Source organism: Sinocyclocheilus anshuiensis, unplaced genomic scaffold (genome assembly GCF_001515605.1).
Source record: "Sinocyclocheilus anshuiensis isolate Anshui unplaced genomic scaffold, SAMN03320099.WGS_v1.1 scaffold314, whole genome shotgun sequence".
NCBI lineage: Eukaryota > Metazoa > Chordata > Actinopteri > Cypriniformes > Cyprinidae > Sinocyclocheilus > Sinocyclocheilus anshuiensis.
The window spans coordinates 17,532-32,112 of record NW_015546027.1 but is presented as its reverse complement, the minus strand read 5'-3'; the positions used below and the strand labels follow the sequence as shown (position 1 = coordinate 32,112).

Below are 14,581 nucleotides of genomic sequence, written 5' to 3'. Positions count from 1 at the left end.
AAACTACTTTGTTTGGTCTTCCAAAAGAGGACGATATCCGCTTCGTCATGCCTAGAGCTGATCTGTGCTGGTCGCTGAGGGAATACATCAACTTAGTGCTGTGGATCGCCGGATCGGCTTTCACTGTGGATGAAGCGGAGTCGTCACATGTGGTTGCCGCTCCTTCGTCGAATCCACCGGGTGGGCCGTTCTCGACCCCGCCGCCTCTGCTCACGCTAAGGATGATTCAAACGCGAGATTTGGGCAGTGTAGAGTAGCACTTGTTTGTAATTTTTCCGATCACAAATGCAGACAGTGTTTTATGTTTACGCGGTGCCATGCAACGGAACGCGTAAAAAGACAGTATAAGTCATTATAATCAGTAATTATGTCCCCACTGGATGCAACAAATGCCTCGTTTGTAATGGGTTTTAATGTTTTTGTCTCGTCGCTCCGGCCGGCGGACACGGCATCAACAGTATGGTGAGGGGTGTAACATTTCCTTTACACGCTTGAGGTATTCGGCCAATCACAATGCACTGGATAGCTGGCCAATCACAGCACACCTCGCTTTTCAGACCGATGAGCTTTGTAAAAATCGACGCGTTTCAAAAAGGCGGGGCATAGAGGAGAAACAATAATGTACAGTATGTGGAAAATAATGTTTTTTTTTTTTACTTTAAACCACATAAACACATTTCATTACACCAAATACACAAAATAATATTCTTTTTAGCAGCATCATATGACCCCTTTAAATAATTAGAAACGCATCTAGGGGGGGCATAGTTGGACACCTTAAATGGACACATGTCTTGAGTATGTATTATGATTGGATGAGATGAGAGACTGTAGAAGCATCCTGTTTTGATTTGGGAATTAATATTGAGTTAAGGTATTTTCTCTTTGTCACAATCTACAGCCAACACTGAATGGCTGTATGAATGCAGACCTTTTCTTGGAAGAAAATAAATCTTCAAAATACTTTTGTCTCATACCTTTATTGAAATAGAAATTTGCCACAACAGTTTGCATCTAGTCCACCAGTAAAAATTATATATGGGGATTGGGGAAGCATTGGGACAGTGTTGGTGAGGGTAAGGGAATCCTTGCTATGGAGGAAGTTGACTTGTCACTATCGGCATAAATGTGGTTAAATTTGTAGCTTATTATGGCTCAGAACTACCCACTTAATACAGGAAGTTGACTGTCAGACTGACATTTAAAGCGACCAACCACAGTTTTGTAAAAATCTCACTGTGAAATGTTGTTCAAAGATGTTAAAAATAAAGTTAACGCACATTATTGATACATAGAAACTAAAGAGCATTTTCGACACTTTCCTTTTATTGTACATTTTTCAAATTTATATTACATATTTATTGACATTAAATGTTACTATTATATATATCTTCTTCTAAATTCCTAAATACAGTATATGATCATTAAGCTGACACAGACTCTTGAGAGTGATTCAAATGAACTTGGCCTTTGTTAATTTGCATAATTATACGGTCACTTCTGGATGAGGAGTTTGAATTCATTTTGACTATTTCTAATGGACATTTGTAAACTGTACTACTGTGACGGCATTGACGGTTGCCCCTGCAATGTAGTAATGTCGATATGCACGACAGTACAGTTAAATAATATGATAAATGAAGTACTCTAAACTGATTAATGTGCTCCATAATAAATCAACATAACAGAATCTAAACTTTAATGATTAATTTGGCTATTTATAAATGTCACAATTGAAGACCCTCATTCCTTTCTGTTCAGGCAAATTAGCCGCTAATTAGATGGCAATTCATGAAAATCAGCCTCATGGTGAATTGATGCAATTAATTGGATGAGAAATTGCAAATTAATTGCATCAAGAATTGCATTTTATCAAGCAGAGAAGTGATGCTGTTATCATTTTTGACACTGTAATATTCTGCTACAAAGGGAAATTCAAAGGGAAACCTCAGAAAACGTGCAAAAAAAAAAAAAAGACATTTTTTGTTTCATTACCATTTAATTAAATTAGCATTTAATTTTTCCATTACCCATTAAAAAGTCAACTGACTGCAGGAAATTTCCACCCCAGCGGGGCATAATTGGGGCAGAAAATGCCTCAGTCTGAACTGTATTATTGTGGCCTTGCTGTGCCACACTACAAAATTGGTGACCTTTGCAAAAAGCCACTTTCACTTTTCACACAGTAAATGATTATGCATGTTATGAGGAGTCTGAATGTTCAAAAGCACAGGCATGCTTACTGCTGCTGGGGCCAACAGCTAGTAAGAGAGGTCTCTGAGGAGAAAAGGTTGCTTATATCTAAAGGTCAAATGTTGCTTCTATCTCTCATCTCAATGTCCTGATCTCAGACAAATCTTCCTTTATTTCCTCATCTTTTAAAACACTGGCAATCTTTTTGGACTATTCACATTTATTTTGAGTCTGGTAGCCCATATATAACAGAAGTTACCTAAGTTAATTAAGCTGTAATCATAGACCTTCCACATTCATGTAAATATGCATGAAGCACACAGATCGATATTTCAGGACAGAGGAGAACAATACAGACAGACAAGGCTGCATTTTCATGCCAGCACTGCGAAAGTCGCACACCAGATATACATAAAATATGTCAATGCAAGCAAACAAAACAATCAAACATCCCCAGACACAATAAGTAACACTTCATGCCAGACTGTCCATCAGCGGTTACATCTCGAGTGCACCGATGAAAACTCAAACTTTTTACAACCGCAATATTCAAAAACTGTTATATATATTTAATTAGCTTCTAATACCGCCAAGACAACATTACAGTAACACGTATACTGATGTGTCCAAAAAAAAAACAACAACATTAAGAAGTACGTTGGTAGTAGTTTTGTTGGACGTAAACACCATAGATTTTAGAATTTATCAAGGTGCTGCCATGTGAATACCATCGTGAATGATATGGTAACCATATATTAATACCAAAATATTAGGGCTGGGTAACTATAGATAGTGTTGGGTTCGAGTCCATTTTGTCAAGTCCGAGTCGAGTCCAAGTCCTTAACCAATCAAGTTCATATGGGAGAAGTTCATTAATGTCTTGTCATCTTAATTTTATGTTGTTACTTATTTTTTATCTCTCATGTTACACACGACGTGGAGTTTGTCAAGTTCAAGTACAAATTTACCAGAAAGTGTGACAAATCTGAGTTAATTCATAATTGCAGTGAAGGCCAGACTTGATTCTGAGTCTGACATCGAGTACCCCAAATATAGTTATAGATTAATTATATCTCAATATGTTTTAGCCTGTCAGCGATATTCAATATTCTCATATTGATTTTATATATATAATAACAAGGATGCATCACAAATGTAGTCTAATAACACAATTTTCATGAAAACATATTGACTAAATAGAGCAGCTCCAATAGGGGCCTCGCACCATTGATGCTCGGGAAAGATCTCGCAAGGCAGAAATCACAATGGGTTCAATTATTTATCCACAGACGACAATTTTTGTCTGTAAAATATTCACTATAGTCTGAAATTTTACCTTAAGTTGTCAAAAAGCAAGTAACAATATATATATATATATATATATATAAAAAGAAAATTAGAGCTTCAAGTGATTTAAACTCTTTTAAGACTATATGGGGGGGAAAAAATTATAACGTGTCCATAAATTATATCCTGCAAACCGCTGATACTGAAGAGTCTCTCTCATCCCAGTATTACCCGTCTGGGTTTCCCTACACCCCAGTGAACATATGCTAATGAAATAATGCATGTGTCACCAAGCATTAGCTCGCACAGGAATGAAATCAGAGCGACAAAAGCTATCTTCAGACTAATGAGGGAGATCTCCATATCTGCTGACCTTACTATACATGAGCCAAATTAAATTTTAGCTCAATTACATTACTCTTCTGTTGAAATATTACAATATTGTATTTTCAAAGATTAAAAAGACTTTAAAGAGTACTTACCTTTGGTTTTCTGTTCAGTAACCTGTAAATGAAAGCAAGCGATGCATTATCAGCAAAAGCCATGATATATTTCACTGTGCTTGTTCAGTGTATTAGTTTACATGTTATTTGCATAGTATAATGAATATTCATACTATATTTCTGTGGCAGGCTGCCCTGACATTTTACTGCTAATAAATTATGTATTCCAATTGAAATTGTTTCCAATTTCACTTATGCCTAGTCTACATTTTCTTCATTATCAAAAATATATAAATACATGTGTATTGAATAAATATGTGTGTATACAAGCATACACAAATATCAGCATAGTATCAGCACAGTTATGAATGACTAGAAGGGTGCACAAAAAAGGATACATTATTTCAAACCACCTCATTAGTGTCATGTTAAGAAATATGGACATGATCACTACGCAAATATAGAGTGTGTTCCTGAGTGTTTTTTTGCTCCCATACTACTAACAGCCTGCAATTGTGTACACACACTGCCAACACACATTTCAGTTCAAACAACTTGAAAAAGTGCATGTAGCATCCTATGACCCCTTTAATGTACTTTGGTAATAAAATCAATACTAACATTGAAAATAAAAAAAGTAACACTACCATACCAGTATCAGTATTAATGAGGGCAGATTCGATTTAGTACCCAAGTGCTGTCTGACTGACAGGTGGTGCTAAATTTAATTTTTTTTATTTGTTCTGAATAAGAACTGTTTCTCGATTTCCAACACTAGTCATTAATAAGAATGCTGTTAATATTATTTGATGTACTGATTTTGTTTACTAAAGAAATACTTGACATGTCATTGTTTTTATTTAAATTTAAGATATATTTTATGTATCATTTTAATTATGTTCCAGAGCATACATTGCTGTGTTATCAAAATCGGTATAGACCACATATTTTTTAGTGTGAAAACACTAAAAGTTAGTTTTTGCATTTTTTGAACTTGGTGAGACATAACACCTCATAACCTTGATAAAATACAAATAATCAAATGTTCTGAGATTGCACCTCTTTGAGTATGTTTTGTTCTCATTGAGAATTTATTTAATTTTTTTAGGTTCAAAATTTTACCCAGCCCAAAATAACAGCATGACTCAACAAGCACTAACCAAAACTCAACTTCAAGTCTTAAAACACACCCTGCCTCGTAATCTCGACAAGAGGCCCAGCAGGGGCCTGGAGCGAATCGCATTGGCACAAACAGTGGCCTGCTAATTGAGTGGAAACAGACTACAAACAACCCTCTGTCAGAGAGGAGGCTAGGGGGAAGAGGAGTAAGAGTAGGGAGCAAGGCCAGTGTGCAAGTTTTCATTCCCTGGTGCCATTCCAGAACTGTTACAAAGACTGTTCTATTCTTCTGCCCTTTTAAGTACAGAACACCAACTTCAGAACACCCATCTGAAAGGTTTTGAATGAAGATACGGAAGTACTCACTGTGCATTTGTTGAATCCCTAAAGATCTTACCACTGATTCAAACATTAATTACAAATTCTTGATAGGAAAGAAGCTTGACAGATGAAAAACTTGAAAAAAAAAAAAACATAATCTGTTGTAACTGATATTAAAATAAACTTGATAGGGTTGCACAGTATATCTGTAGCATATCAGTTAATGTCCAAATAAGAGAGATTTTCTAAAATGTATCAATATCAGTCAATATTGGATACTTAATTTTTGTCATCTAATATTAATCTCAAACAATAATTAAATAACTGATCTTTAGTAAGCCGCAAATAAAAAATTATATTGCATATTATGATTTTTAGTTTTATTTTTACTTTAAGGAAAATAGATAGTAGATAATTTTAACATCAGTCATTTATCAGTTATTGGCCTTATCTTAAAAAGAATAATATGTCTTCTCGGTCCAGACTGCACCCAAGCCCCCACTCCCCCAGCACCGCCCCCCTTTTTTCTTTCTTTCTTTCTTTTTTTACATTAAATTTTACATAAAAAAAATAAACAGAATTAAAACACACTGACCGTTTTCTGCGCAGTATCCTTCTTTGTCTCTTCTTGCTTTTTCTTTTTCTTTTCTTCCATCAAATGGTTCTCTCCTTGTGATGTTCAGCTTCTCTTAGCTAGAAGACAGACATGGGTGAAACGTTAATAACTGACAGGATGGGAGACCCATCCCATGAGACCATACAAGAGCTTAAAATGAAATCAAAGACCTGTGGACTATAGTATCTGCAAAATTTGGACAATGAAAGAATAGCTAGATACAAATAGTTTCCAAATCCAACTTTATCACTAACTCATTTAAATTATGACGTGGGAGGAGGGTGAATGATTAATCAAGCCTTTATTTAATGCATCTGGAGACTGGTAATGATTTCTGAGACCCAACCTGAGGCCAATTTGAGGGCACCAGTTTCTACGGTAAGTCTTGTTAAGTTCAACAGTGACCCAAATCCCATACAAAATCATCCCAAAGGCCTTGGTAAAACTCTGACCGTGCATTGATTTGACAAATTGATCATGCTAAAGGGGTTCAACCACATTTTGTCAGTGCCAGTGGGTATTTTGAATTCACTCATCTCACTCATGCACGGTTTAAGCAGCATGACCAAGCCAAGTGGACAGATGATCCTCATCTTTCCAAATGTAAGACTGTGCACAATATATCACACCCCAAATCCAAATGCATTTTCCACCCAACAATACACAATGATATCTCATTCCACTGACAATGCAAACATAAAAGTCACAAGTCAGTCACCAAAAATACCAAAAAACACAAGTCACCAAAAATAATGGGGAAGGTGTCCTGTTGTGTTGCCAGTTTGTAAAGGAAAAGCTGTCAATCAGTGAAACTGCAAGTGACAACAATGCATTGCACTTAGAAACAACACACTGTCAGAGAGAGCCATGGTATAGCTGGACAAATGCTTAGAGTTGCCAATCAGCTGTCCTGATTTACCCTCTGGCTCAAACCCCTCCCATTGGCTAGTAAACTTATCCCCACTTTTGCTGTCCAATCAGAACACAGGCGTTTGAGTGATTGCCATTCACATTGCCTCTTGACAGAGGTCCAGAGCAAGAAGATAGGAAGCCGCAGTGGATCATGTTGAAATTACCCGGAGCATTTTGTGGAGGGGGACACTGAACGGCTTTATAAATATCCCACACCCTTTGTGTGCTGGAATTTTCCAAAGCCTACCAGTTCAGCTGTTTATAAAATATAGCCATCTGCTCCAGACACTTGAGCTGATTCAGTCCCATTAGGACTTATGTAAACATACTGTGTTCTTTGATTCCGATCCATTTGTTTTCAATGGCACAGATTACAATTTATTCCAGGTTTTACTTGCTCAACCCTTCAAATAAATGTAAAAATACATTGTCAGTGATGTGTTCAGACTTATCTTAAGCAATATACTGTACATATACTCAATTTCATATTAATATTTTGCCATTCGTGAATATTTATTAATATAAATATTTTTGAGGTTTAGAAGCCCCCCCCCCCAATCAGAGTAACCACATCATTACACAGTCTAGCATTAATTCTACAGTAAATTATCAAGCCAAGCTTTTCACTAAAAGGACGCAGAGATATTTAATAGTTTACCATTTATATGACCCTAACAGCACAGTGGCAAGATTCAGTTTGTGAACCCTTTCAAAATATCTGGATTTCTGCTTTGATTACTCATAAAATGTGGTCTGATCTTAATTTAACTTACAATTATAGACAAATACAAACTGACTTAACTAATGATACACAAACAATTGTACTTTTCACATTTTATTGCAGTGCAGGGTGAAGAACGTAAATTAACCTTTGACTTTAGTGACTTGTAGATCCTCCTTTAGCAGCGAAACCTCAAACAAATATTTTCTGTAGTTGCTTACATGACTTTTGACCAATATTGGACCATCCCTCCCAACAAATCTGTTTTAGTTTATCAATATTTCTGAGCGGTCATGTTAGCACAGCCCTCTCTAGGTTATGCCACAGCATCTGCATTGGGTTAAGGTCAGGGAAACACATATTTTCCCTTTTTTTCAGGCATTCTTTAGTTGATTTACTTGTGTGGTTTGGGACCTCCGTGAAGTTGGTCCCCCACCCAACACAAAACGTCACCAAAATAGTCTCAAACATTTGTGCTCATTTTGTGCCGTAAAAATTTCAGTTTGTGCTGCTTTGTTTTTTATATATATTAAAATAATGTTTATGAGGTCACTCAGTCACCCCAAATAGTCTTGTTTGTTTGTGCTTCATTTGTGCTGGTTTGTGCCTGTAAAAGTTTCGTTTGTGCTGCTTCGGTTTTTCAAATATTAGACATCGAATTATAGGCGATGACATCATTTTTGTTTGAGCAAAGGCTGCAGGCTGCAAGGAAAAACCCAGCCAAAAAATACAGGCAAATTTGGGAAGTGTTAAGGAGCTGGAACGAGATGTACAACCTCACAAGTCAAGACAAAAACGATGGCGCAGGAGGGTTAAGCTAAGCTAACCCTATGTCACGTGTTACAATATTAACTAGTGTTTGAGGAGATTCCTCCCTTCTATGTAAAGCGCTTTGAGTGCCCAGAAAAGCACTATATAAATGTAAGGAATTATTATTATTATTATTAATATATTTCATCTCATGTACTATCATGTGATAACTGTCATGTACAGTCTATTCAATATATTAAAAAGCACTGTGAAGGTTATATTTTATGATCATAAATCCCTCACATGAAGTCTGCATGATACCTATATTATTTCTAACACAATACTAGTTGTGGGTAATGACTGATTATATATACTGTCTGTAATTTAGCAAAAATACTTATATCTGTAGGTTAGTTTACTATGATAGTTTACTATGTTTACTAGTTTACTATGGGGCTATGATAGTTGCACTTTTAATTAAAGGACCTGAACACACTGTCCATCACTGCTACAGTGTATTACATTATGTTTGGTATGCGTGTTTTTCAGATAATGAATCTGTTGCAAAATCGCAGTGCCGCAGACCAACCGTTTGGACTTTCAGCCGCTCAAATGAGTGGTGGGATGTGACCGTTCCAGGATTCACACACACAGTGGGTGCTCAACTTCAGGATGTCTGAAGAAACAGTTGCCATTGCACTATGGAAGCTGGCAACCAACAGTGACTACAAAAGTATTGGCCATCTTTTTGGTGTCATCAAAACAAGTGTGGCGGTGTGTGCAGGAATTCCGCAAGACTGCCTGTACGTTGTTAGTTCCAGAACAGATGTGTTTTCCTGACTAGCAGAAGCTTAAAGAAATGGCGACCTACTTTGAGAACCGATGGGGGCTTTCACAGTGTGTTGGTGCCATTGATTGGTTACACATACTCAGTATAGCCCCAAAGGAGTACCACTGTGAATACTTCAACAGAAAAGGCTGGCATTCCATCATCCTGCAAGGAGTTATAGAAGTAAAATGATTGTTTTGGAGTGTATTTGCAGGAATGGCTGGGAGTTTGCATGATGCTCGAGTTCTGAGACGGTCCACATTGTGGGAGTTATTTGAGCATGGAAGACTTTACCCAGCTTGCACCAGGAACAGCAGTGGGGTGAATGCTGGCTATTATGTGCTGGGAGACTCAGCCTATCCTTTGCAGAATTGGCTCCTAAAGCCATTCCTTGACCATGGCCAGCTGTCAGCAGAACAACAGACCAAAAAATGCGCAGGTCTCGTGAGGTAGTAGAATGCTTTTGGGAGACTCAAAGGGAGGTTGCAGTGCTTTATGAAGAGGAATGATAGCGACACTGAACTGGTGAAATCCATGGTGTTGACTTGCTGTGCTTTGCACAATCTTTATGAAAGTCATGGAGAGGATTACCAACATGAATGGGACACACATGCTGCAGCAGAGCCTGTGGTGGTAGCAGTGGTACAGAGGACGGGGCGGGGATGTACGTGTGGGTCTGATGAGGTATTTGAACAGTTAAATCTTTTTGTCTTTGCAGTTGTAGCAAAAGTAAATCCTGTGTAAATGCTAGGATATGTAAACCTGTTTTGACTGATATTGTAATGGACATATAAATCATGTTTACTTTTACCCTGCCTCTTCATATTTTGTAAAAGTGAGGACTTACTAGTCTCTGCAATAAAATGTAGAAAGAAATTCAGATTTTGCCATTACTAGTTTAAAAATCATATTAGATTACAGAGTAAAATCTTTGAAGATCAGCTATTGTAAATGTAAAGTAACACATTAACAAATATTGTATGTTAAAGGTAAAGCATAATCTCCCAAATGTTGATTTTATCAAGGTAGCAAACAAAAGGTCCATACACTCTGGCGTTGTTAACACCTGATGGCCGGAATGTTAAGTGAATGACATACATTTAGAGAAGGGGTACGGGAGGAAGCCTGTGAGACACATGACATGACACATGAGGTAATGGAAAAATTACTTTAATTTGAAAAGAGTCAAACAAATGCTTAAAATACAATGTGCTGTGCAACAACAGAAAAACAGTTTTGTGCAAACAAAAAGTGTCAAATAAGTGTTAAGTCTTGCGCTGTGTGCAAAGCACTAGTGGCTGGATGGTGGCACAGGGTCACGGTGACTACTCAACACCTGCACCAGCTGACTGAGTGTGCAGAGGAAGGCCTGATCGAACCTTGCAGACTGCTCCATGTGTTGCCGAGTGACTTCAGCCTCATGCTGCCTTGCCTCATGGGCATCCTCCAGCATCATCTCAAAGTGCCGGTGACGATGGTCCTCCATCCTCTCCAACCACTCCTGCTGCCTCTCATCAGCTGCCTGTATCTCTACCAGGGCCTAAATGCAAAACGGACAGGAATATTGCCTGTTTAGTGAAGTGTTTTTATCCTTGTGATTTGAGCCAACTAAAGTAAGTCATGCAGATATATAAGGGGTAAACATCTATAGTAGTACAATGCAATGTCCATCTCCATATTATACTATATTATATATATATTATACTATATTACGATCAATCCAAAAAATTGTACAGTGCAAACACAGTTCAGTGTGTGACTTTTCACTCTGGTTTTCATGTCTTACCGATGTGTTTACACCGGGGTACACTCGGAGGTGATGGAACTGATTCTGGTGGTGTCGGTGTCAATGTCCGGGCAGGCCAACTCAAGCTCGAGCTCTCACAGGTGGACAACCTCTTGTCAAGACTCTCTGTGGTTTCCTTCTGAGAGCTAGGATCCTCAACTGAAAAGTTACACAAGTCACGTTAATCACACAAACTGCAACAGTACGGTTCGAGATAACATATACAAAACATACAAAGTACTAGGACTGAATGGGTAGTTAATTACAGTGGTGGACAGTAACAAAGTATTAGGTACATTTTTCAAGTATCTGTACTTTATCAGAGTATTTTTATAAGAAACTTTTACTTCACTACATTCCAAAGCATAATATTGAACTTTTTACTCCATTACATTGCTGTAAAATGGTGAGCTGTTTAAGCCCATTAAATGTGGACACATTCTCACATCTTTCTCTCTCTCTGATATTTCATAATTTCAGACTGAGCTCTTTACCTTAAGCTCTATCATTACAGCTGTCTCTCCTTAATAGCTATCTTCAGCAGTAGGATGGTTATAAAATTGCATTAAAAAAAATTATAAACTGAGGTTCATCGATCAGTACTTTTAGTTTTAGTATTTAAGTACATAAAAATTAAGTACTTATGTACTTTTACTCAAGTAAATATTTAAAATGAGTACTTTTACTGAAGTAATATTTCATTAGGGTATCTGTACTTCACCCAACACTGGCTAATAAACTATAGCGTCTTAGGCTACCTTAACACTGCAGGCAAATGTGGCCCAAATCTGATTTTTTTGCTCACATGTGACTCAGATCTGTTTTTGTCACGACAGTGTGAACAGCACAAACTGCATGGAATCTGATCTTTTAAATTCTGATTTGTGCCACTTCCATATGTGGTACTAAATCCGATCCATGTCAGATGTTTTGCAATGCGACCGCAGTGTGAACGGTCATGTCGGATTTCATGTGGCTTTTACGTCACTCTAGTTCAGTGGTTCTCAACCCGCGGCCCGTCACGAATTCAAATGCGGCTATATTACACACACACACACACACACACACACACACACACACAAAGAAAAACAAGTAGATCAAATAGAAAAAATAGAAAGCTAGTGTTTGTTTGTTTTTGTTTTTAAATAAAAAAAAGTAGATAAATATAGATAATGTAGAATGAAAATAGAATAGAAAGTGCTAGAGTTAGAGGGTCAAATAAAGGTGTTATGTTTTATAAAAACATTTAAAACAACAATGTGAACAGCTATACAAAAAAATCGGATCTGAGAAAAAAAATCGGAATTGAGCGCTAATGCCCGGTTTAGACTACATGATTTTAGCCCGATTTTGCCACGATTTGCTTGACGCAGGGTGTCGTGGGGATTCGTAAACGACAATGGGCGTCGGGACGCAAGATTCCATCGTTTCAGCACGTGTAGTGTGTCATAGTGGATGACAAGCAGCGCAGAAGCTCTTTTATACACAGGTTTCAAACATGGCGAAACGAAAGAGAGATGATGGTGCTGCTAGGTGGAATTATGAGATGGAGGAAAGGTTCGTGGAGCTGTGGCAACAGTACTACTGCCTGTATGATGTGTCATTGAGGGACTACCATGACAGAACAAAGAAAGAAAAATGCTGGCGAAATATAGCGGAAGCGCTTCAGCAATGTTTACACTCTTGTTTTCGGAAGTCAGCCGCTAGTTCCACCTTCTCGATGACATCACGCGCGTCGTTAAAGACGGCACGCGATGAATGGTCGGGAAGCAACGTGTAGTCTGACATGTTTCTTGTCCACAACACGACAAGATTTTAGGAGTCAAAATCGTGAAATCTGACAGTGACTATCGTGACCGACAAAAATATTGTGTAGTCTGAACTCGGCATAAGGCTCGCAGTGTGAACGTAGCCTTACTAGCTTGCAAATAACTGGGTGCTACCGCACTGGCTAGCAAACAACAAACAAACAACATGCTTGCTCTAAAGTTGTACATTGAAAGTGAGCTTTTCCATGATCTTTTAATACTTTATTTCACAACTATAAGAACTTACCGGCAGACTCCATCATTGACTCCAGCAGAGGGGTGGCCATATCGATGCCGCCTCCTCTTCCCAAACTCGCCGGTCTGTGTCCATAAACGGCGCCTATCATATCGAACCACTTCCAATTCTTTTGGTTTACACCTTTGGGTTTTTGGTCTTTCACCTTCTGGTAGTCACTCCGCAGCTTCTTGTGTTTAATGCTGCACTGCTTGGATGTCAGCTGGAACCCCTCCGTATCCATCCTCTCAGAAACATGCTGGAAAACCTTTTCGTTTCTCACCATGCCATCGAGTTCTCTTCGTACACGTTCTTCACCAATGATACCCAGAAAGGTCTGCACCTCCTGGGTTGACCATGGTTCATTGCTGCATGCTGACATTACTGCATATTTAAAAAAAAAAGCCTGTAGCACGTGCAAGTGACGATTCTCTGTCAACCAATCAACATTCTGTTGTGAGTCTAGCTCCACCCTTTTGGTACCGGACTACTGTGCTAGGTACCCCTACAGAAGGGTCCCAAAAAAGTGGTACAGTACAATTCTCTATTTTGGTACCACTCACAACTTCTGACAATAGAAACGCATAAAATTGCGTACTGTACTTTACTGAACCAACCTGCTCGGTGGAAATAAGCCATTACATTGCATTGAAGGTATACAATTTGCCAGTTCATGCATTCCATGTGAATCGAACCTATGACCTTGGCGTTGTTAGCACCAATCTCTACTCAAGGAATAAGCATCACAGTCAATGTTATTTGTAGGGATGCACCGATACCGGCATCGGGCCCGATACTGAGCTCCTGTACTCGTACTCGTACTCATTAAAATGCCCCGATACCAAACGCCGATACCACACAGCATGTGATAAGCGCCATATTCAAACAAAGAAACACAGACAACAGAACAACAGACAGCAGAATGGAGTTAAAGATGTCTACTACGAAGTATATGCATGCAATGAATGTAACTTTAAACATTCAGTATTAACGCCTGTATAGCTGATGTGCGCAAGCTGATAAACAAAGCACGCTGAGTGGATTGAGCGCGCGGCGGCGCAGATGCGCGAGCTTGTCGAGTGAATATACCTTTCTCACAGACATCACTGGAAAGTTTGTAGTTCGGGCGGATATGTAAAAAACAAGTAAGTAAAACAATGCACAAGTTACTTAACGGTAGTGAGAGAGAGCGAGAGAGAGAGAGAGAGAGAGAGAGAGAGAGAGAGAGAGAGAGAGAGAGAGAGAGAGAGAGAGAGAGAGAGAGAGAGAGAGAGAGAGAGAGAGAGAGAGAGAGAGAGAGAGAGAGAGAGCTCATTTGGATTAAAACGAAATCGTAAAAATAAGACCATTTATAGGGGAATTCACTATAAACATCATTTATTTTCAACCTTAGGCATACACGACTTTCTGGCGAAAGTGAATCTAGCAGCCTGTGTGAAATGTGCTAGGCTGTAACGTTACTATTCTGCATCAGTACAAATACCTGCACGGGTTGCGCATTCTGCTTGCTTCATGAGTGTTTCTGCATTATATGAGTGGCTTTGGAATATAAATCGCAGCA

General features: G+C 38.4%; 1 protein-coding gene across 1 annotated transcript in view; it reads right to left on the bottom strand.

The window, feature by feature from the left end:
- Window positions 1-14,581, bottom strand: part of tnrc6c2 (trinucleotide repeat containing adaptor 6C2) — a 53,175-nt gene that overhangs the window by 31,655 nt on the left and 6,939 nt on the right. Inside the window, exons 2-3 of the mRNA XM_016499768.1 lie at window positions 5,959-6,056; window positions 3,963-3,984 (exon numbers count right to left, since the gene is read on the bottom strand). Coding sequence (XP_016355254.1) covers window positions 3,963-3,984; window positions 5,959-6,018 — 82 coding nt within the window. The 5' untranslated portion in view covers window positions 6,019-6,056. The remainder of the gene's footprint in view (window positions 1-3,962; window positions 3,985-5,958; window positions 6,057-14,581) is intronic.